Source organism: Aspergillus multicolor, assembly GCF_047715735.1.
Source record: "Aspergillus multicolor strain CBS 133.54 unplaced genomic scaffold BDW74scaffold_16, whole genome shotgun sequence".
Classification (NCBI taxonomy): Eukaryota; Fungi; Ascomycota; class Eurotiomycetes; order Eurotiales; family Aspergillaceae; genus Aspergillus; species Aspergillus multicolor.
Window position 1 is genome coordinate 67,890 of NW_027395967.1, and position 22,035 is coordinate 89,924.

At 53.2% G+C, this 22,035-nt stretch overlaps 9 protein-coding genes across 9 annotated transcripts; 5 read left to right on the forward strand and 4 right to left on the reverse strand.

Annotated features, from left to right (window-relative positions):
• Window positions 1-652: 652 nt before the first annotated feature.
• BDW74DRAFT_179091 (Mpv17/PMP22 family protein) lies at window positions 653-1,586 on the reverse strand (the record flags this gene model as incomplete). Its single annotated transcript, XM_073729355.1, has 3 exons — window positions 653-769; window positions 869-954; window positions 1,007-1,586. 3 exons carry the CDS (start codon window positions 1,584-1,586, stop codon window positions 653-655), a joined length of 783 nt encoding a protein of 260 aa, XP_073582727.1.
• Window positions 1,587-2,873: 1,287 nt separating this feature from the next.
• BDW74DRAFT_179092 (uncharacterized protein) lies at window positions 2,874-4,427 on the forward strand (the record flags this gene model as incomplete). The annotated part of the gene is made up of 2 exons (XM_073729356.1): window positions 2,874-3,428; window positions 3,480-4,427. The coding sequence occupies 2 exons, from the start codon at window positions 2,874-2,876 to the stop codon at window positions 4,425-4,427; spliced, it is 1,503 nt and encodes a 500-aa protein (XP_073582728.1).
• Window positions 4,428-5,498: 1,071 nt separating this feature from the next.
• On the forward strand, window positions 5,499-6,437 carry BDW74DRAFT_179093 (uncharacterized protein; the record flags this gene model as incomplete). The annotated part of the gene is made up of 1 exon (XM_073729357.1): window positions 5,499-6,437. The coding sequence occupies one exon, from the start codon at window positions 5,499-5,501 to the stop codon at window positions 6,435-6,437; it is 939 nt and encodes a 312-aa protein (XP_073582729.1).
• Window positions 6,438-8,190: 1,753 nt separating this feature from the next.
• On the forward strand, window positions 8,191-10,072 carry BDW74DRAFT_168506 (class I adenylate-forming enzyme family protein; the record flags this gene model as incomplete). Its single annotated transcript, XM_073726844.1, has 4 exons — window positions 8,191-8,545; window positions 8,609-8,906; window positions 8,959-9,674; window positions 9,729-10,072. The coding sequence occupies 4 exons, from the start codon at window positions 8,191-8,193 to the stop codon at window positions 10,070-10,072; spliced, it is 1,713 nt and encodes a 570-aa protein (XP_073582730.1).
• Window positions 10,073-10,403: 331 nt separating this feature from the next.
• Window positions 10,404-12,426, reverse strand: BDW74DRAFT_179095 (uncharacterized protein; the record flags this gene model as incomplete). The annotated part of the gene is made up of 4 exons (XM_073729358.1): window positions 10,404-10,457; window positions 10,511-12,245; window positions 12,298-12,338; window positions 12,394-12,426. 4 exons carry the CDS (start codon window positions 12,424-12,426, stop codon window positions 10,404-10,406), a joined length of 1,863 nt encoding a protein of 620 aa, XP_073582731.1.
• Window positions 12,427-12,716: 290 nt separating this feature from the next.
• On the forward strand, window positions 12,717-17,841 carry BDW74DRAFT_185731 (uncharacterized protein; the record flags this gene model as incomplete). The annotated part of the gene is made up of 3 exons (XM_073731096.1): window positions 12,717-12,776; window positions 12,824-17,629; window positions 17,695-17,841. 3 exons carry the CDS (start codon window positions 12,717-12,719, stop codon window positions 17,839-17,841), a joined length of 5,013 nt encoding a protein of 1,670 aa, XP_073582732.1.
• A 185-nt stretch (window positions 17,842-18,026) lies between these two features.
• BDW74DRAFT_168509 (alpha/beta hydrolase) lies at window positions 18,027-19,237 on the reverse strand (the record flags this gene model as incomplete). The annotated part of the gene is made up of 3 exons (XM_073726845.1): window positions 18,027-18,638; window positions 18,713-19,120; window positions 19,190-19,237. 3 exons carry the CDS (start codon window positions 19,235-19,237, stop codon window positions 18,027-18,029), a joined length of 1,068 nt encoding a protein of 355 aa, XP_073582733.1.
• A 209-nt stretch (window positions 19,238-19,446) lies between these two features.
• BDW74DRAFT_185732 (class I SAM-dependent methyltransferase) lies at window positions 19,447-20,362 on the reverse strand (the record flags this gene model as incomplete). Its single annotated transcript, XM_073731097.1, has 2 exons — window positions 19,447-20,104; window positions 20,154-20,362. 2 exons carry the CDS (start codon window positions 20,360-20,362, stop codon window positions 19,447-19,449), a joined length of 867 nt encoding a protein of 288 aa, XP_073582734.1.
• A 338-nt stretch (window positions 20,363-20,700) lies between these two features.
• On the forward strand, window positions 20,701-21,633 carry tpcM (methyltransferase tpcM; the record flags this gene model as incomplete). The annotated part of the gene is made up of 1 exon (XM_073731098.1): window positions 20,701-21,633. One exon carries the CDS (start codon window positions 20,701-20,703, stop codon window positions 21,631-21,633), a length of 933 nt encoding a protein of 310 aa, XP_073582735.1.
• Between the last annotated feature and the right edge of the window lie 402 nt (window positions 21,634-22,035).

Below are 22,035 nucleotides of genomic sequence, written 5' to 3' on the forward strand. Positions count from 1 at the left end.
GACATTGTGCCGGTATGTCAAGCCCCTTACTTGGAGCTTTACAAGTGCAATCCATCCCGCTATTTCATTGCGACTGTACCCTTTTGGCCCAGATACAGATCAAGACAATGGGATCTTCGTCAGGCCTTAGGTGGTAGACATCCATCGTATGATCTAGCATCGTACGGGTGCTGCTGGTGGTCCCTGGTTGTGAAACCTCGTACGGGCGGGGCCACCGTGGACAGGGTAACCTGTTGTCCCTTGCTGGAGGTATCTGCAGGCTGTACGTAAATGCGCATATAAGCGTATACCCTGGTGATAATACCAAAGTATGAACTCGGACCGGTAGAGTAAGGTACCATAGTATATGTAGGAACGCGTAGTATAAAGCAGCTAATGCAACGACTCGCCAAACAGCTATGCAGATGCTACGCTTGGGGTTGTCTTTACCTTTGCCCCTGTAGCAGCACTCTATGGCAAAAGACAGGGGCAGCAGCCACGGATACCACGAACACGACTGTGCACCTACCGTGGACAAGCCAACTGCACGAGCACCGGCTATACCGGGAACCTGAGATACCTACACCATTCAACCCAGACAGCGACACGCAAGATAAGTGGCAGCTGGTTCTCAGCCTGTACCGTAGGGGCTTAGGGCTTAGGGCAATGACGCTTAGCTTCCGTTGAGGGGCTGAATGCGGGTCTCAATAACGGGCTGGACAACGACTTCAATAGTGGTTTTAATACCCGGAATAAGCCACAATAGATAGCCAACCTGGATATAGCCGGGCTACAGAAACACAAATGGCAGGGTTCAATGATGATGTCCTCCTTGATGATAGCTGTAAGAATGGTGGTAGGCTATACACGCTGTAAGAAGACTTCTCACTCTATACCCGATATTGGCACAGCTTCCCAGCGACCGTTCAACGACTGTAGGGCATTCGCCATCCGTTCCCCAGTCGGCACCAGCATCTATTCCAGTTTCCCCAACGCCCACAGCGACAAAAAGACATTCCACGCAAACCCAACCACCGCGCCACCAGGACTCTCCAGTCAACAGGAACCCAAAGGAAGTTCACCAGCGCGCAAGCAGGCCACACCTTCCACGCATTGAGAATCAATGGCCAGATACCGGCACTCAGCTGGGCGATCAGGACATCTAGACTGGGCACTCGAGCGACCATAGTGCAGAGGAGAAAGATCATGTTCATCGCGTACGACCCGACTGTCTGGTCCATAAATAACTTGACGGCGATATTAAACCAGTACGTTGGTCGGGACTGTTTCTCTCGCTGGGAGTGGTAATGTTTCTCGTTCTCGAAGTCGTGTTCTTGTTCATGATCGTGATCATCCATCTTGTCATCCCTAGTTGTAACCTTGCTCTTCACATCGTACGTCGGCAATATCTCCTCCAGGAAGTTCTGCCAATGCCAGCCGATTTCAGCCTGGAGGACACCGCAGACGGCGAACTCGACGACGGACTGCCAGTCTATTTCTTTTGTTGTTAGATGATGGGGACTCCATAACTCGGTGACCTGGGCTGCGAGGTTTGCGGCTGTTTTGAGGAGGGTTGATTGTAGGATTACGCTGCCGTGGGTGGGCATCGTGAGGAAGTTGGAGGCGGATAGTTGGACCGGAGGGCAGCGTTGATGAGAGATATAAAGGATAAGGCGGATCTACTTTTAAGGTATTTGAAGCTGTCTGGTCGATTGGGGTTCTTTGTCGACAGTTCTTGGGGGCAAACGGCAGGGCAGGCGGCCGGTTGCGATCTTTGTGCCGGGTTTGTAGCTCGATCGCATAGCTCTTTGTTCAGGAACATTGAGACGTGCAGATTATCCAGGTTGCTTGCACCTCTCCGCTTTGATAATCACGCTGAATGATGCTTTTAGGCGGGTGTTGGAGTTTTCATCACGAGTGTTGGAGGAGGTGCTGAGGGCCTTGGGCCTGGGGTCATCTGTGCCTCCCCAGGTTATGAGCCGGGCCCGCCTCCATCGCGCCTTCCAACCTGGATACCAGAGCCTCATCATACCTACCCTCCCCCATGTCCCCTTCTTCGTGTCGACAACAGTTAATCCCAGCGCTTCTATGGTGACATCTCCGAGCTGTTGGCTGCTCGATCAGTTTTTGAATACATACCGTTCATCGATAGCACCTGGCGAAAGCCAGATCGGAAGCACATTAAACCACAAGCCTGAACTCGCTAATATGTTCTTGCCGCGGAAGCAGCAAGGCCTGAAGGCCGTTCTCTGATCCAGTCCTTCCATCTAGGCTTCGGCTCCCTGTCAAGTTTCAACCGGAAGAACGATCTACATCGGCCGCCAGGAGTGAAGAAGACGGGTATGATATTATTGGGAATACCATGCTCTACGTCAGGATGCACTATCCTCTGCTTACTTGATTTCTTAGTTCATGTCCCGCCTGATCATTCTGGTACTTACCCTGGTTGGGCAGATTCGTCCAAAAGAGATGACATAGCTAGCCCTAGGTAGGTACAGCTACTATTCACTTCCAGCTTGACATTCACTCATCAGGTTCCTCCGGAGCCCAGGCAGCAACAAGACGCCATTTGAACAGGCAGCAGTCCCTACCATGTCTGCCCTACCCAGCCTGCGTACTCACGGTTCGCTAGCGGGGAGGTTTGTATAGGCAGTATGAAGCAGAAGTGCAACCTCGAGTTCAGCAGCTGCATTCACTTGTATTAAGGCAGCTTCGAAGTATCAAGAACTGGCTTACATTCCCGAACTCCAGGATGAAGCTTTTTATAGAAAACAAACCCTCTCCTCTCTACGAATTCCCTCTCCATCCTCCTCGCAACCAACAACATCGCCATATCCCTCCATCCGGCGCCCCAACATCCAATGACATCCAGCAATCCACCGACATTATTCAAAATGTCTTTGAAAGCAAACATACCGCACGAAGTCAGACTCTCCACCCGAGTGGAAGGGCTAATACGCGAGCTCAAAACCCACTACACCAACACAACCTCAACCAACATGACAAACCTGTGCTGGTCAATCGAGCACCTAATGACCGTAGCCATGAGCATGATGGCCCCCGGGTCGGCAAACGTGGCAACAATCTTTCAACATGAAAACGTCCGCAAAGACTTCGCCCGTTTCAGCCACTGGCTCGAAGCCCTGCACATCATCTACCCCGACAAATGGGCCAACTACAATCCGCTCCCCTACCACCTTCGTCCGCTGTCCATGGTCGCATCCGCCGATATCACCAGGTTATCCACAACTCAGGATGCCGCCGAGGCGCTCGTTCTCCTTGGTCAGGTTAGGCCGCTCCTCTCCCACGCGCAACTGAACACCCAGGCTGCCGCTGAAGCCTTGGTGCTCTTGAATACGATTCGGCCAAACCCAGTCCCCGGCCCCGGCCCCTGCAGCTCCCAGGTGTTTCCCAGCGCCAACGCCGCCAGCAGACCGTCGAGGTTCAACGTCAGCGGTCCCACCTGCCTCTTTGTGTAATCGCAGCTGTGGGCGCTGCAGCGGGAGATGTTCAAGGTCATGGACGCGCTAATCATTCTTGCCCGTGGTACGGAGGAGAATAGCGGTGAAGCCTACATGGTCAAGACGTGCAGTTCGGAGCTGGCTCCTGCGCTGCGCCAGGCCAATGCTGTTATTGAGGTGCTGTGGCAGGAGGCTGAGCGGGCTGGGCTGCGTGAACTGGTGGTTCAGGATAGCACCGACAGTTTTGAGAGTGATAGCTCCAGCGATAGTGAGGCCGGCGGCGAAGGTGCCGAGATGCAGGTAGACGAAGACGGGGATACACTTGAGGATACGGTCGAAAACACGAACAACAATACCATCGAGGATACAGAGGTTGCAGATACGGTCCATGACACAATCGCCGACGCCGACGATACCGAAGGCGAAGTCGAAGCCGAGAACACCCACGAGCAAGCAAACGGCAACAAGATGCAACTAGACAGCGACAGCGCCAGCGACACCAGCGACTACCACCAAAACGACTTCGCCGTGGCAATCGTGCACGAGAACGCCAGCCGGCAGGGCCGCAGACGCGCACGGCGACCTGTCGACGAGCTGCGCGCCGAGCTCCGCGCCCATCTGACCATCTACCTGCCCGGACGGCGTCACATCGATACACTCCGGGCCGTTCCCGAGGAGCGCTTCCACGCCGTCGTCCAAGCGCACTTCACGCGAGTCCACGACGCCGTCAAGCCCATTGTGCACTTTGAACTAGTCAATTTACTGCACTTCATTCTGCAGGAGCGGGGGATTGCCTATCTTGAGGGCTTGATTCCAACTGCGGAGGGTGATATCAACTATATGCGCGAAGGGGGCCGGGTTGATATGGCGCGGGTCTGGACGAATCAGCTCAGGATCTCGCCGTATGTGCAGCGGGCACGTTGGGCGAATGTTACGTTCTGTGTGCTGCGTTGTCATTTTATGGCTTTGGGGATTTGGCGGTATTAGATGCTGTGTCGTGGGTTTTCTTTTGTGGCAGCTTTTTTCCTGGTGCGTTTTGGAACTGTCTACTCTCCCTTTTCCCTTTGCATGGTGTATGGAGCGGTTTATGGCGTGTATGGGAACTATCCCAGGGTTGAACCGGCGTCGGATACTTACTCTGCATGAAGAGACCGCAGAGCACTGGAAGGTGGCGTTGTTATCTCTTTTACTATCAGGATTGGCGGGCATACCTATCAAGACTCATGTACTCAGTTAGAGTTGGCAGGAACTACAGATAGTCTACTCGCCCATCTTCCTTTCCTGTGTCTCACTCATTAGTTGTAGGGTAGGGCCACAAACAAAGCAGTGAAGCCCTCTGGAATCTTGCAACGATATTAGCATTGACGTAGCAATATTAGCAATACCAAGCTCGTTTGCGAATAAGTTACCAATAGTTGCTTACCTAGAGCACACCAGTAAGCCATATAATACCATTCACTGGCACTTAAACGCAGCCCTTCCACTATAGATCCAATATGTCCTGGACTGGCGGCTGTACTTGGCTTTTCTCTGCTCTTTTTATGGATTCATGACGTACCTAAAACCGGTATCTCATCGGCAGACTGGTGGCCTAAGGCCTTTCCGGGGTCTACTCTGGCGAAGACTGTCCAGTTCCCATTTTCACTGGCAAATTCAGTGAATTTAAGGTACCACAAGGTAGCGTCTCTACTCCACCGTGACTGGCCTAAGCTCATTGGTCGGGCCCCTCAGAATTCACTGGTACCTCAATAGCGGAGGTGCTACAGGGATTCTTCGTCGAGTCTTGTTCTCTGGTAACTACTTTATTCACTAGATTATCTTGAGCGAGTCCCAGTCTTCTCAAAACTCGAATAAGAACAAAGCCTTACCACTCACAATCATCCTCCCTTTCCATTAACATCTCCCCCTGTCCCTTCCTTTCCCCTTCTCGAATTCAAACGCCATCAAAGTTTGCTTAAGCGGAACACTCACCCTCAACCGTGATGTCCGATCCCCAAAGCCAACCCCCTCCCAAGCTCCGCCTACCTCACTCCCCCCGGATCTCTCGGACAAGCGAAGATGCCAATGAAACCCACTACCGCCCGTGCCACGCGCTCAAAGTCCTCTAACCATAAGCACGTCGTCCCCAAGTTGCGCCTGACCATCCCATCTGGTGATTTCTCGGATGTCCAACTCGAAACTAAGCCGAACACCCCGGATACCGCGTCGTCGATGTCTGCCCAGCAGAATCAACTCCCGGATCTTACCCGTGCTCTCGTTCTTCGTCCTAAGCATTCCCTTTGTGAAGCCAACCTTGCAGCTGATAGAAACGCTGGGGACCACGGAATGTTTACCCTCGTTCTCCGTCCTAAGCGTGTTTCTGAAGCAAAGCCTACAGCTAAATTCGACACCCCGGCTACCGCAGCCTCGGCCTCTACTCAGCAGAACCATCTTGCATCCCTCCCCCGTGTCAACTATTCCATGAACCTGCCGGGCCTCAAGCGCACAGCCGAGCTCAACTTCCCCAAAACCACAGCCCTGATAACAACCAAGCTCAAGCGGATCTCAAAGCTTCCTTGCTTCTTAGCCGGCGGTGATTTCTCGCCCGTGACTCCGAAACAGGGGCCGACAACTATAATCACAGCATGTGGTACCATAGCGCCTTTCTCGCCCGGTCTGACCCGCGGCCCCGAGCTGACTCTCATCATTCCTACTCCTGCCTCCTCCCGCATCGAGTTCATGAGCGGTCTCAAGACAGCAGCGGATCTTCTGGACGAACTGGAATTCAACCGCCTAGTGGAGGAGGAAATCGGAGATCTAATCGATGAGATCCTGGAGCTGGCTGATGCCCACGACGCAGCAGTGAACAAGAAGCTCCGGAACAGCAAGAAGGCGCAGGCTAAAGAGGCTAAGGCTGCTAAGGCGGCTCTGAAGGCCGAGTATGCTGAGCAGGCTCGGAAGACTAGGGATGCTAGAGAGGCCGAAGCTACCGTTGATCAGACAACGCACGGTCCATAGGGGTTCAAGTGTAGGCAGGCTCAGCAGACCTAGGCTGAGCAACCTACGGAGATCAAATACGCCGGGAAGGCGAGGAAGGGTCGATACGCTGCGCTGGCTCTGCATTGGAAGCAGCGCAGGCTGTTGAAGCGGACTAAGCGGGCTATGAGGGCTCAGCAGTGAAAACCGCGCAACCTGAAGTGAGGGTCACTGGCGGAGAATTTCTTCGAGAAGATGGATTTGCAATTTGAATGCGAATAGCTTCGCTATTCCTTTCTTGTTTAGTTTTGGGGAAGATCCAAAACAACATTAAGGAAAATCCGAATTGCAACAGAGGTGCCAGTTCCGCGGTAGCAGACAGAGGATCGTTCTTTTTTCAATCAGCTAGGTTGTTACGGATTCCGCTGGTTCACGTCGTTTTTCTTTGCGTTTCGTTCCAGTTTCAATTCGGGTTTCTATGACGGTCATCTCAGCATATCATGCGTTCCAGGGCTGATGGCCAACAAAATAAATTCCCCCAGCATCTACCTACCATGTCTTTAGCTTCAATAGTACTGTTATTTTGTCTTTGGGATAATTAGCAGGGGTCTAAGCGTAGGTTAGTAGACCAGGCGTACACTTACATGCTAAATGGACTGCTATAAGTGCCGTTGACTGCGATAACAAGATAGATATAATCCCAAGTGTACTGTTATGATTCACATATTGAGTAGATGCGCTGTCTCACAAGGAGAAGCACCTGAATAACCAAGACATGACTGACTCTGCCTCACTGCAGCTTTTTATTCTTACACTAGGGATAAGCAGCCAACCAGCTAGCAGCTTGTATTTGTATAGTCCAAGTTTACCTGAGCCCCCATACACCAAGGCTGGAGATCTTTCCCGACCTGAGCAGTGATGACGATGATATAGAAGCTCGATTTCTGAACGGACTATTCCCTGCCGACACCCAGCCTTGTGCTTTGATTACCGAGAGATGCTGGAAACAACAGTATGAATCTGCCGGTGATTTGCTCTTCGGCTTGAATCAAAACTACCTAGCGGTCTGGTTTCGAATAATCAATGCCTATGCTCTTCTTAGTGGCCAAAGTCTTTCTCAACGCACGCGCGCCCATCAGCATCTAGGGCATATATCACCTTTCCCAGTAGTCCGGCCCATGTGTTGATCATTGGGTTGTATCCCTGGAAGTTTGGTTTACCAGAAAATCATCAAGGGTCGTACTTTATGATGATCGTCTATTGCCGGTCGCTCAGGACTAGGCGAAGGAGGATTATAATTGCTGAGTCCGTGGCTCGTCAATTCTGCTGATCGGGAACGCAGTAAGGGATAGATCTGTTTTGGGAGGAGGCCTACCATCTGACCTAGCAATAATCGAGGCATTCCCTTTCCACTCCATCCGGTACCGCTTGGCGGATTCTCAGCCAGATATGAGCTTGGCCGCTGCAGCCCGGAGCCCCCTCAAAACGTCCACCGGGTATAGAAGGAAACGCCGAAGACAACCAGGCTTTCCATTTCATCTGACCCATAGTGAGACATAGGACTGTGCCTTCCTTCAAATCCGAAACAATGCTACTAAAATACGCAATATCCATGTATCCTGTCGTGGCATTAGGGCAGAGAATGCGACCAAATCGGCATCCTTCGCCCGAAACAGCCCGAATAGGAAATCCACACCCCGACTTCGGATCGCGGCTAGGCACAAAAGAAGACCGGTGTCTGTATCCTGGGTCTTGAGAAGCCAGATCCTGCTCAAGCAGTTTACATGAAATAGCGATGGCGATCGGAATCGAAGTTCAAGCCCTGGTCGAGGCGGAGGTAACCCTAACAACCCTGAACACAGCCCAACTCCTCTCGCAGCAAAGCACCAGATATTCCGACAAAGAAGCCGTGCTCTCAAAATGGCAATGCACCAGCTTAACCTACGAAACACTCTACAAGACAACCCGCGAAATCGCGGGCAACCTCCTCAGGCACGGCGTCCGGCCCGGTGACCGCGTCGTCGTGCTGGCGGGGAACTCGCTCGAGTACGTGCAGCTGTTCTTTGCGGTCAGTGCGATTGGGGCAGTATTTACTATTATCAATCCGACGTTTACGGTTGAGGAGATTGGGCCGACGGTTGAGTTTGTTGGTAGGCTGTTATTTCACCACGACAACTAGGCGGGAGCAGATGCTGATGGAGAAACCCGGACAGAACCAACGGCTATCTTCATAGCCGACAGAATCGGCTACCGAAAGTACGGACCGCTCATTGCGGAGATCGCAAAGCAGCGAAGTTCAACCTCGTTGATTGTCCAACTGGGCTCGTCACCAACGCCCCCGGGCGTGCGCAGCTGGGATGAGTTCCTACATCCCGAGACTCAGGGCGGCGCCGTGCAAGATCGCAGCATCTTAGACACGTACTGGGGAAAGTCAAATCCCAATGACCCCATGTGTATCCAGTTCACGAGTGGGACGACGGGCGCGCGGAAAGCCGCTATGCTCTCGCATAGGTATGCCCATCGCCCATTCCCACTGAATCTGCATTATGCTGATGATAGCCAGCAATCTCCTAAACAACGCCCTCCTCGTAGGCCACCGACTGCGGCTAGAAGCAGACGACAAAATCCTCTGCTGCTCCCCCGTCTTCCACTGCTTCGGCCTCGTCTGCGGCATCCTTTCCGCAATAATCTACGGCGGGACCGCAATCCTCCCTTCCGACGTCTTCGTCGCCGAGGCAAGTCTGCGTTCTCTCTCCGAAGAAAAATGCACCGTCGTGCATGCCGTTGCTGCAATGTTCCAGGCGATGCTCGACCACCCGGATGTGGGTAAACACGCTCCACACGTGCGGTTGCGAACGGGGATTATCGCCGGCTCCAGTTTATCCCCGGCGCTGCTAGCCCGACTAGAGAATGTTTTTGGATTTACCGGTCTGGCGTATGGGTATGGCATGACGGAGGCCTCTTGTATTGTGTTCCTGACGGATCCGAGGGAGGTTTCGCTGCTGAGCGAGCATACGTCCGTGGGTAGGGTGATGCCGCTTACTGTCGCGAAGGTCGTTGACGAGCAACTTAATACGCTGCCGCCTGGAACGGCTGGTGAACTGCTCGTGTCGGGCTATCTTGTTTTCCAAGGGTACTATAAGAATCCCGAGAAGACTGCTGAGGGGCTTGTTCAGGATAGCGAGGGAAGAGTCTGGTTACGGACGGGCGATCTTGTTACAATTGATGATGCTGGTCGGTGTACCATTACGGGGCGGGTTAAGGATATGATTAAGCGAGGTAAGGCCCCTTGCTCACGCAGATGTGCTGCAGCGTAGTTTGACCGTGTCCCAGGAGGAGAGAACATCTTCCCCGGCGACATCGAACCAGTCCTGGAGTCGCACCCTGACATCACAGCCTGCGCCGTCGTCGGTGTTCCAGATGCGTACTGGGGTGAAATCATCGTGGCCTTCATCCAAGGCACGAAGGAGGCGAAATGCGGGCCCACGCTGCAGAAGAAGGCGCTGAAGCTCTGGCTGAGACATCGGCTGGCGCCGCATAAGGTGCCCGAGCATTTCTTTGTCTTGGGGAGTGGGGGTAGTGTTCCGGACGAGATGCCGATTAATGCTACAGGGAAGGTGCTGAAGAGGGAGTTGAGGGATGTTGCTACTTCTTTGCTTCAGAGGTCGAGTAAGTGATAGATTTTATAGATGAATGTAATTTGGTTACACCATTGAGACCGCCCGGAGCCTTTCTGACAAGGCCGAGGTGTGAATCGGTAGATGTACCTGATGAATTCATATTATATACACGCTACTATCCCCAGATGGTGTGAGAATGGTCTACCCATGGCAATAGTGGACTTATCGGTCTTCCTATTCAGAAGCTGTAGGAACACGTTCGATAACATGAGGAATCGGTAGCAGTCTCTCAACATATATATATATATGCAGAGAATCTTATATTGCATCGACATTGATATATAGATTCGTACATAACTTGATGATTATAGACACGAACTTGGAACTATTATATTTCAGGCGACTCTGCCCTCGCTGTATATTTCTCCCAAGCCCCAATAACCTAGGCAAACAAGTTAGCAGTGGTCATCTTTACCATATTATAGTGTCACTTACAGCCTGCAGTGCCGCCGAGACCGGTTCTTCAGCAATAGCAACGCCCCAGATAGGCGCCATACTGCACTGGGGCGCAACCTTGACAAAAGCCGCGTATCTGGTAGCCTCAACTAATTCCTCGCCGCTGTCGATGGCCTGGAGTACACTGTCGAGAATCTCGAAGTTGAATCCGAATTTCTTGACTGCACCCTCAACCTTTGGCCAGATATTGTCGTCGAGCTTCTGAGGTTCTGCACCGGGATATCCATCTGTCTGGACGTGGCCGTTGGAGGGTGGTCGGACTGGACCACCCTCAATGTAGCCATGCCTATCGCCCTCAGAAGAGCCATTCTCAGGCTCGTCCTTCCGTCCAGCAGAAGTGCCGCTCGAACACCCCGCCTCCCTACTGGTAGAAGGCATATACCTCTCCCGAAAGAGATCCTCAATCATCTCATGGGTAATCTCCAGAGCCATTTCATTCGCATACCCCTTAACAACCCTTGTGAAATCAACCTCCAGTTCTCGTGGGAGGTCAATCCCAAACACATCATTGACATACCACGCGATCCCGCCCTTGCCGCTCTGTGCATTTAGCCGGATAATGGCCTCGTGCTTGCGGCCCAGGTCAACGGGATCCATGGGGAGATACGGCATACGCCACTTCGTCGATCGGCCTAGCTTTTGCTCAATCGCTGCGCGGCGTTTATAGCCCTTGCGAATCGCGTCTTGGTGTGTACCGGTGAATGTGCAAAAGACGAATTTCCCGGCGTACGGCGCCCGAGAGTGGACGGGGATCTTGGTGAGTTCTTCGACGAGGTCGACGACGGCGTTGATGTCGCCGAAGTTGAGGCCCGGGTGTACGCCCTGGGTGTATAGGTTCAATGCCAGCGTAACGAGATCGACGTTCCCTGTGCGCTCGCCGTTCCCAAATAGACACCCCTCCACCCTGTCTGCGCCTGCGAGCTGCGACATCTCGGCCGTTGCAACAGCACAGCCTCGGTCGTTGTGGTTATGCAGTGAGACGCAGACCTTCTCGCGCTCGGTGATATGGTCGCAGAAGAACTCGACCTGGTCAGCGAACACATTGGGCATGGCAACCTCAACCGTGGAAGTCAAGTTAAAGATAATCTGGTTGCTGACGCTGGGCTCCCAAACACCTTTGACAGCTTCGCAGATGTTCAATCCAAAGTCCACGGATGTATCCTGGAAGTTCTCGGGCGTGAACTCTAGCGTCCACTCTGTCTGGCGCATTTCTGGGTCGGGACTATCTTTCGTCAAGGACCGGATGAGCTTCGTACAACGCACGGCGAGATCGATCATTTGCTTCTCCGTCAGGTTGAACACGATCTCTCGGAAACAGTCTGATGTTGACACGTGGATGTGCAATATCACACTCTTTGCGCCCCGCACTGACTCGATTGTTTTCCGTATAAGATCTTCCCGGCACGGCGCCATGACTTGGATCGTTACATCATCGGGTATTGCGCCGGTGGTGATGAGCTGCCTCGTAAAGTCGTACTCTGTTGCTGAGGCGGATGGGTATGAGACCTCAATCTCCTTGTAACCTAGCTGCAGGAGGAAGTGAAAGTATCGGAGTTTGGCGGCGCCGTCCATCGGCTGGGCGAGGGCTTGGTTACCGTCTCGGAGGTCGGTCGAGAGCCAGCGGGGCGGCTTGGTGAGGGCCTTGTTGGGCCATTTGCGGTTTGGGAGGTAAAGCTGAGGGAAAGGGGTGTATTTCTCGAGGGGGTTGATGAGCCTGCGTGGTTGATGTTAGGGGATGCGGCAGCTCGACAGGGGTTAAGACTCACATCTTGAACTGTAAGATAGTTGAGGTCCAGTTTGCGATGTACTGTATGATGGAAGTTGATTCCAAGGGGCTTATTTGCTTTGTTTGTTCAATGTACAATGCTCTTGTCCTGAACAATGTCTTTATACATCACATCGACTCTTCAGGTGCAGCAGAACCCAATACGGCAAAAGCCACTCCGCGTTTCGGGCGAAGGATTGTCAGCGCAGACTAATCCGAGGATCCCAGTCGTCTTGGATCTTATCACCGAACCGTGTCCAGCCCGGTCTATCGCCTGCCCAATGGGGAAGGTCTCGGTATATTAAATCCCGATTTTATCGTCAGCACTAAGACGATATCTTCTATATCGGCTATATGGTGGTGCGCGAAAGGGCCCCTGAAGAGACGACACCGAGCTAGATTCAACTCAAAGCATCCATCATGTTGGCGTTACAGAATGCCAGCGACGAGACGAACGTCGCTCCGCATCTGCTAGTTAAGGTCTGTACTGGGCTTGTGTGTTGGGTTGGTGAGGCTAACTAGCCTAGATAAATGATGAACAAGCGACACATGAAATCAAAGAGCAACTGCGCGAGCTATGGGCTGAGATCCTTGAAGACGATCCAGAGAGCTTCCAGGACGAGGATGTCTTCTTTGATGTTGGGGGGGACTCGGTCCGCAGTCAGATGCTCATTATCGCGGCCGAGAAACGGGGAATCCTTCTTACCATGGAGCAGATTTTCATGAATCCTTCATTGGAGGAGATGGCCAGTGTCGCGAGTGTAGTCACGATCAAGGTGAAAAAGGACGCTGAGAACGATACGCCGAAGCCTTTTTCGTTGATACAGACCCATGGTCATCACAACCTGCAGAATATTCTAGAGACAGTTGCATCGCAGTGCCAGATCTTGCCAGAGAAGATTGAAGACTTGTACCCCTGTAGCCCCATGCAGGAGTCGCTCGTCGCCCAGCTCGACGGAGATACCAACCTTTACGTGCGACAGTTCGTCTTTCGAATCTCACACGACGCGCCTTTAGATCAATTCAAACAGGCCTGGGAGGAGACTATCAAGGCGAATCCAGTCCTCCGTACTCGAATCTGCGATGGTCCCAATGGCCGGGAATTCGTTCAGGTGGTAATTGATGATCTGCCTTCCTGGTCTGTCTACGAGACAGGGGTGTCCAGTTTTCTTCAAAAGGACGCAGTTGATGCCATGAACCCCGGCGACCCGTTCTTTCGGTATGCGCTCGTAGCCGATGGGAGTCAGCGTTACTTTGTATGGACCGCTCATCATGCCCTTTGCGACGGTGCCTCCATTCCCGAAATCTTGGACGAAGTGGCGACGCGATATCGATGGCAGTCCGATACAATCACACAGAGAGCGCCCTTCAAAAATTTTATCCAGTCAGTCTCTCAATCGACTTCAGTGCGGCAGCAAGAACAAGAGCACTTCTGGCAGAAATCCTTAGACGACCTCAACCCAACCTCATTTCCAGCACCCCCACGATCCGATACGCAGATGAACCCATCCGCAACCTTTGAACACACCTTACATCTCCAGCAGCAGCAGGTACCTTTCGGACTGACAAAGGCGCTTCTCCTGCGTGCCGCCTGGGCGATCCTTCTCTCGCACTACACCGGCACGCAGGACATCGTCTTCGGCGCCATCAACAGCGGGCGAACAGCGGATGTTGCAGGGGTCAGCCGAATGACAGGTCCAACTATCAACTTGGTGCCCATTGTGCTCCGTGTGGACTCTCAACAAACGGTCGCGTCGTTTGTCTCTCGTGTCCGAACGCAGTCCGCCAGCGTGACTCCGTTCGAGCAGATGGGTCTTGCGAAGATCCGACAAGCCCTTGCTAACAGGGCTCCAACTGCCACAGACTTTCAGTCCCTGCTGGTGATCCATCCTATGGAATTTGCTAACGCGATCAGCCCGGCAATGGACGTCTTAGGTCTGGCATATGTCGATACGCTGGGCAAGAAGGAGCATCATCCTTACCCACTGATAGCGACTTGCACGATCGCAACTGACACGACGGTGAGATTGACTCTGCAGCATGACGAGCGGGTGGTATCCGTCAAACAGGCGGAGAATCTGGGCCACCAGTTTGAGGCAGTGGTGAGACGGTTAACGGAAGCCACGATCGACTCCCTGCTGGACTCAATTTCCCCGTTGAGCAGGCATGACCTTGCCCAGATCTCCGAGTGGAACCGCTCTACTCCACCGGTAGAAGAGACATGTCTTCACCATTTATTCGGCCGCCATGTCCAAACGCAGCCTGATGCCGTGGCCGTTTGTTCCATCGAGCGATCCCTTACCTATGCAGAGGTGGATGCGTACTCTACGTCGCTCGCGCTAGAGCTGCTAGACCGCGGTATAACACCCGGCACCTTTGTCGCTGTGTGCTTTGAGAAGTCTATCTGGACGGTGGTTGCTATTCTCGCTGTCTTCAAGGCTGGTGGTGTCTATGTCCCCATTGAACCAGCACACCCGCGAGGTCGAATCTCCGAGATCATCTCCGCCGTTTCGATTACAGTGGCCCTGACATCTGAAACCAGTGCAGACGTGCTTGATGGATTGTGCAGTTCCATCATCACCGTGGATGGGAACATTCTACGAGCAGGAACTCTACCCCCAGGGCTATCTCAGCCGTCCAGCACGGCCTACCTGCTGTTTACGTCTGGCACCACCGGGAAGCCGAAGGGTCTTCTCATGCCACATCAGGCCATATGTTCCTCGATTACCCATCATGGACGAGAATTCGGGGCTGGACCGCACTGGCGTACCCTGCAGTTTGGCGCCCATACTTTTGACCTCTCGATTGGCGAATTCTTCACCACGCTCGCGTATGGAGGCTGCATCTGCGTCCCTTCGGATGAGGATCGTCTCAATAATCTCGCAGGAGCAATTACGGCCCTCAATGCCAACGCGTTGCTTGTCGTCCCAACAGTAGCCAACCTCCTTCTCCCTCAGGAAGTACCAACCCTAAAGACAATCGTCCTCGCCGGCGAGCCGATCACGAAAGAGACCATCGTCCGATGGGCCGATCACGTCGAGTTGACCGCTGCGTATGGGCCATCAGAGACAGCGGTATACTGCTCCGGCAATCTGCGCGTGTCCTCTGACGCTGACCCCGCGCATATTGGACGTGCCATTGGAGCAACGATGTGGGTCGCGAACCCAGACAACTACCACCAGCTCTGCGCCATTGGCACCATTGGCGAGATTCTCATCTCCGGTCCACTACTAGGAGGCGGATATATAGGTGATCCAACGCAGACTAATGCCGCATGGGTGCCCGCCCCGCAATGGATGAAGGAGATTGGTTATGGCCAGTACGATGTTCTTTACCGGTCCGGCGATCTAGCACGGTATAATGAAGACGGCACGTTCCGCATTGTTGGTCGACGAGATACGCAGGTCAAACTGCGCGGGTACCGCATAGAGCTCGGGGAGATTGAGAATCAGATCATGGCGTCGAGAGATGTTGCTGCTGTCTTGGCTACATTGCCAAAGACAGGCCCTTGTGGAAAGCAGATTGTTACTGTCCTCAGTTTTAACTGGTCTGATCTTGATAATCGAGCGAGGACCAATGAGTCCCAACCAGTCGACACCGACAAATTTGCGTTAGCCCAAGACCGAAACTCACCAGAGACCAGAACAAGACTGGAACAGCTGCAGCGCCGCCTTTCACTGGTCTTGCCTGAGTATATGGTGCCCACTGTCTGGGTGGTTCTTGAGAAACTCCCTCTGTTGATCTCTGGCAAGATCGACCGAAAGGCCATCAAGACCTGGGTCGACAATATGAGCCACGAGACATTCCGCGAGATACTCGAGTACCAGGAGAAGGATGGAGTCAGCCTCAATGGCGAGATTGTGCGCGGTTCACTTGCTGACAAACTTCGTGGCCTTTGGTGCGAAGCGCTCAACCTGGCGCCCGAAACCATTCAGCTCGGCACCTCCTTCTTTGCTCTGGGTGGTGATTCAATAGCTGCCATACGCGTGGTCTCTCAGGGCAAAAAGCTAGGGCTGCCCCTGAGCGTCCGTGGTATCATCAGTGCCAAAACGTTAGGAAACCTGGCGGCTCTGGTCGAGCAGCAGCTTCATCACGATAGCAGCCCTGACACATCAGCGATGGAGATTGATCAGGGCCAACCATCCGTCAAGGACATATTAGTGCCATACGAGTCTCGCCTCAAGTCGATCTTGAGCCGCCAGCCCTCTGCAGTTGTCGAGGACGCGTATTACTTCTCTCCGATGCAACGCGAGATTCAGCGCCAGCGCCAGCTCAATCCAGCCGTCTTTCTGCTTTCATGGCAGATGGAGATTGTCTCTCGTGGTTTTGATAAGACGATCTCACTTGAGAGATTAGCCAGGGCCTGGAAACAAGTCGTGCAGCGGTTCTCTATCTTGCGCAGCATCTTTCTGGCAGGTCCGAAAGGATTGCCCTCTGTTCAAGTGGTGCTATCAAACGCTGAGCCCGAAATCGCCGTCGCCTCGGTATCGAGCGAAGTGCAGACAGAGCCAACCTTTGAGACTCTGAACATACCACCTGTCGATGAATGCTTCTTGCCACACCGAGCCTTGTTCTCTCAGCGTGGAGATCGGTTCTTCATCCACCTCGAGCTTGATCACCTCACGATAGACGGCTGGTCATTGAGGATTATCAAGGAAGCTTTGCTCGAAGCATATGAGGCTGACGGCCAGGGTTTAATACCGCCAGCGCCATCCTACAAGGATTTTGTTCTAGCACAGACACAGCCAGTGCGTGAGAAGCAGGACCGTCAGCACTGGATACCGGTTCTGCGCAATCGAGCGCCTTCGATTCTATTCCCCAGATCTTCTTCCCAATCTATCACTCCCAGCCCACGCAAAACAATTATCTACCTCCCCGAAATCCCAGCTACAACGCTATCCTCGTTCAGTGTCGCGCAGGGCCTCACCCCCGCCAGCATCTTCGACGCCGCTTGGGCGCAAACCCTCAGCTTCTACACAGAGAATCCAAACATTGGATTTGAGTATGTTGTTTCTGGACGAGACGAGGAAGTTCCAGGCGTTTTCGACATGGTTGGTCCACTAATCAACGTGCTCGCCTATCACTTAGACGGCGTAGCTGCGGACGGTACAACAACCGCGTCAGACCTTGCACAGCTAGCGCATAAAATGCAGGACCAGCGGAGCCAGGATAGTCTGCACTCGGCAGTCAATATCCGCGAGGTCATTAGGGACCTACATGGGGCGAAGCAGCTATTCAACACGGCAGTGAACTTCCAGCGCCGACCGACGGCCGTGCAGTCAGAGACGCTCTGGGTGGACGATGATGTGAGGAAGTCGATTGATCCGTGGCATGTAAGTTATCCCATAACATTGGAAGAGCGTTTCTCGGGAGTGGAGTATGGCTGATGCCTCTGCAGTTCGATATTCTTGTCCGAGTTATGCATATCACGGACGATAATACGTTCCGCTCCTCGTTTGAGTTTGACGCGAGGATGTTCGAGGAGGACAAGATTCATGAAGTGGCGCAGGACTTCTGGAGAAGGATTACGACGACGTTTGAGTAGACTGATTTAGGAAGGTTGTCAATAGAATATGATGTTAGCTATCGATGTATATTTATGCAATGGAACGTTTGGCCTTGTGGCCCATCCTCCAGAAGTGATATTGACTCCCTCGATGCAACAAAATCTCGAATACAAGCGAAAACATATATACCATTCCTATCTAAAGGACTAGCAATCTAGATACCTCATATTTTAACAACAACCTCTCTCTCCACCCCCGGCTCCTCGTTGGTAACTAAAAACCCAATCCCCTCCACTAAATCATCAATCCACTTCCGACTCACCTCCATCTGCAAGAACCGCCAAAATCCATGCGACTGCCCACTGTACAGATGGATCTTACTCTTCGTCCCGGAACTCTCCCTCAAAAGCCTCTCCCAGAGGAACGCCTCATCGCGCAACGGATCCCGCCCACAAATCTGGAAATACACACGCCCTGGCAATCCCGAGTGGTCTTTATTCAACAGGAATGACACCCGTGTATCAGCGGGGTCGAAGCCCGGCATATAAAGTTCCTGGATATCACCCAGGGATTTCGCGGTGAGGAGGGGGTTCTCGGCGTTTTGGGTTAGACTGAGAAGGTACTTCTCTCGCCACTCTTTTGGTGCGGAATCATACGCGGCTGGCATTATACACACGGGTATGGAGATGAAGAGGCCTGTTATTGGTGGAGTTAGGCCGTTATCACGCGCCGTGTACGCGATTACACCGGCGAAGTTTGCGCCTGAGGAGATTCCGCCTACTAGAAAGCCTGCGGCGGGTGAGGCGTGTAGGTGCGTGGGTGCGTTTTTGGCGGCCTAGGAACCATATTAGTACCGTCTCAGTTAGGAGAAACTTGAAGGTGATGGGAGGGAAGGAAGGGGAGGCATACCCAAGCCGTGGCATCATAAGCATCATTGACCCCCGTCGGGAAATGCCATTGCGGTGCAAGTCTGTACCCGACATTCAGAACACTGATATTCAACCGTACAGCGAGAACGCGACAGTTCAGATCGCCGCTGTCGAGATCACCGAACAGAAACCCGCCGGCGTGCAGATAGACGAGGAGTGGACGCCCAGTATTATCGGGTCGTGCTGTCGTCGGGATATAAGCACGCGCGGGGATATCGTACCCGTCTCGCGCGGGGATCGTGAATTCGGACACGGTTACGGTTCTCTCGGTGATGTCGTCGGGGACTTCGCGGATGGGGATCTGGGATTCGATGTCGATGAAGATGCGTTTTCGTTCGATGATGCCGACGCGGTCGAGATCTTTTAGACTGGGTTGGGAGGCGACGAACTGGTGCAGTATCAATTTAAGCCTGGGTAGATCATAATGAGATGGTGGGTAGGATGGGAGAATGAGTACCTGAGTCCATTGTGAACTGGGTTCGGAGTATTTTGCGTATTCGGCCATTGTCTCTACACGGTTGTCAGGTATCCAGGTGATGTAGACGACTGCTAGAAATTAATGAACTGCCTCATAGCAAGAATAAATAAGTCTAACTGATATTTATATATATTCACCTAACAGCATGTTCGGTCGGTGCATGTGCCGGAGATCTATTTCCTTATATGGCATCTATCTCCACGCTCCAGCTGTGCTTACGGTACACAATTGCTAAGCTACACCCTCCTCGCAACAAACCGCTGCTGCTTAACCTCATCGCCGGCATTCCACTTAACCCCGTTATCCCACGACTCCGACGCATACGGGATCAACTCCGAAGAAACCTCCCACCTACCACTCTCATCCGTCTCCCACAGCTGACGGATCGTCTCCTCGCTATGGTGATACAACGACCACCCACACGCATTCTCCTTGAGGCTACCCCCCCTCCCCGTCGTCGCAAGATGGCGCCCAAAAACAAGCGAGTTCTTCCCGCGGAGCAACTTGGCCAACTGCCTCACAATAACATTCTGCTGCTCGAAGCTAAACAGGTGCAGGAACGAGCCGAGGAAGATGATGTCGACTTTGCCGCGCCATTCGGAGAGGAAGTCTTCTGCTAGGGCGTCGCCGGTGAGGAAGTGCGCTTTTAGCGTGTCTTTGTCCTTGAAGAGCTGGTAGCCTAGATCGAGGAAGCGGGGCTCTGTGTCGACGCCGATGAGGTTCTCGCTGGGGGCGCCGTCGTGCACGAGCTTGCGGATGTCTTGGCCGAAGCAGCAGCCCAGGTCTAGGAAGGTTGCGCCGGATTTGATGCGCGTTAGGACCTCCGGGTAGACGGGTTGCAGGTAGGCTGGGAAGTCGAGGAAGCGGAAGAGGCCGATACAGGGGAATGGTAGGCTGGAGGGGTTAGATAAGTTGTAGGTATTCAGTGATGAGGATGACTCACATATCCCACGCCTGGTCTCGTACGCGGTGAATATGTGCTGTGATCTCGTCCTCGGGGATGTGGGAGTAGTCGCGGAAGATCTCCCTGGCGATGTCGGGGACCTTGCTTAGGGCTGCTTGGTACCAGGCGACGTTGCGGTCCGCTTTGGCGACTTTGTCGTTCTTCCACTCCTCAGGCTGCTGGGTGATGGATGCAACTTCGACGGCCATGTTGATGGTTTGCTTGTAAGAATTTGGGTAATGTTTTTTTGACTGAACTGGTCGGATATGGCGGAGTGTTCGCATATCTGATCTTGCCTCAGCAACCGCTTTTTATGCCATCGGTATAGCGACATTTGGATATTCCGCACATCTCGGAAGGGTTATTACTGCATTCATCCCCGAGATACCGTATTCCGGCCAGCGTAGATGGTGCTCCTTTGACTCCGATTAGGCAATAATATGCCGGCTACATAAGCCCAAGGCGCCGTAAGATGGAAGAAAGAAAGCAAACCTGGAATTATCTCGTTCAGTCGGAAGAATATCGAGTCATACCAACCTTTGGAAACATGTCGGCAGCTGTGCAAACCTCCGCCCCGGCCAAAGAGCTAGGCTTCTCCTACAAGCAGGGAGTCAACTGGTCCGAGTACCTCGACTTCCGCCCCGTCTATCCTCCCTCTTTCTTCGAGCACATCTACTCCTATCACGCTCAGAAGAATCACTCCTCCTGGAACGTGGCCCACGATATCGGCGCGGGATGCGGTGTCGTCTCAGCTGGTCTCGCCTCCAAGTTCCCTCGAGTGGTTGTGTCCGATCCCAACGATGGCTTCGTGACGCTCGCCCAGACCCTCCTCGAGAAAGACACATCGTCAGCCACAACTTCATTCCGGTTCCTCCAGGAAGGCGCTGAGAAGAGCTCTGTCGAATCCGGTACTGTTGATGTGGCCATCGCCGCCGAGTGCATCCAGTGGACGGACACTGCGACGGCAATCAGTGAGATACGACGCGAGCTCAAAATCGGCGGGACATCGGTCATCACGCACTACACCGTGCCTCGGATCGTCGGAAACGACACGGCGCAGAAAGTCTGGAAGGCGATCTGGGACGAGTACGCGAAGCGCGCGACCGGCCCGCTGCTTGACCACGCGGTATCCATCGTCAACACGGCGCTGGACTGTCTCGAATTTCCAGAAAGTGAGTGGGAGGGCGTGAAGAGGATCCACGTCAACGCGCAGGGCAGTCTCGAGAGCTACCAGCTAGACTCCCGAAGCAGAGAGAGCAAGGTCAAGGGCTCGGAGGAGGTGGCGTGGGTGGAGGGCGACGACGACTGGGCGGACGAGCAGGGGCTGGCGTGGTTCAAGGGATACCTGGCGACTTGGGTGCCCGTTGTGCCCGAGCAGGAGATCCAACATCTGTGGAGTGAGTTGGAGACGGCGTTGGGCGGGGGGAAGGTGCGGATTGAGACGCCGTTGACGATTGTGTTTGCCACGAAGAAGGCGTAGTTACACCTAGACCAGTACGGTAGCAGTAGCGATAGAGGCAATGGAATCCTTGTTCTTAACTATGACTATTATTGCATATCGTATGGAAGTAGCTTCATCTTAGTCGAATCCTTCAGACAGAGTTTCTTTCAGGATATAGTTGCTCGAGTCATGAATCCTCAGTCCCTGCATCGGAAGCCTGCCCTGATTCTGTCCCAAACGGGAAGGAATAGTCCGTGCGCTAAGCCTGAACAGGCAACCAATAGCCCGAGAGCTGTCCGAAATAGGAAAGGCCGACGATCATCGCTGTCTCGGTAGGACTCCGGGATATTTTTTTTGATTCCAGGAGAATGCAGTCGGTTGATCATTAGAAATCAACTGTTCTGCTTCAAAAAATCAATTATTAAGCTTACAAATGCTGGA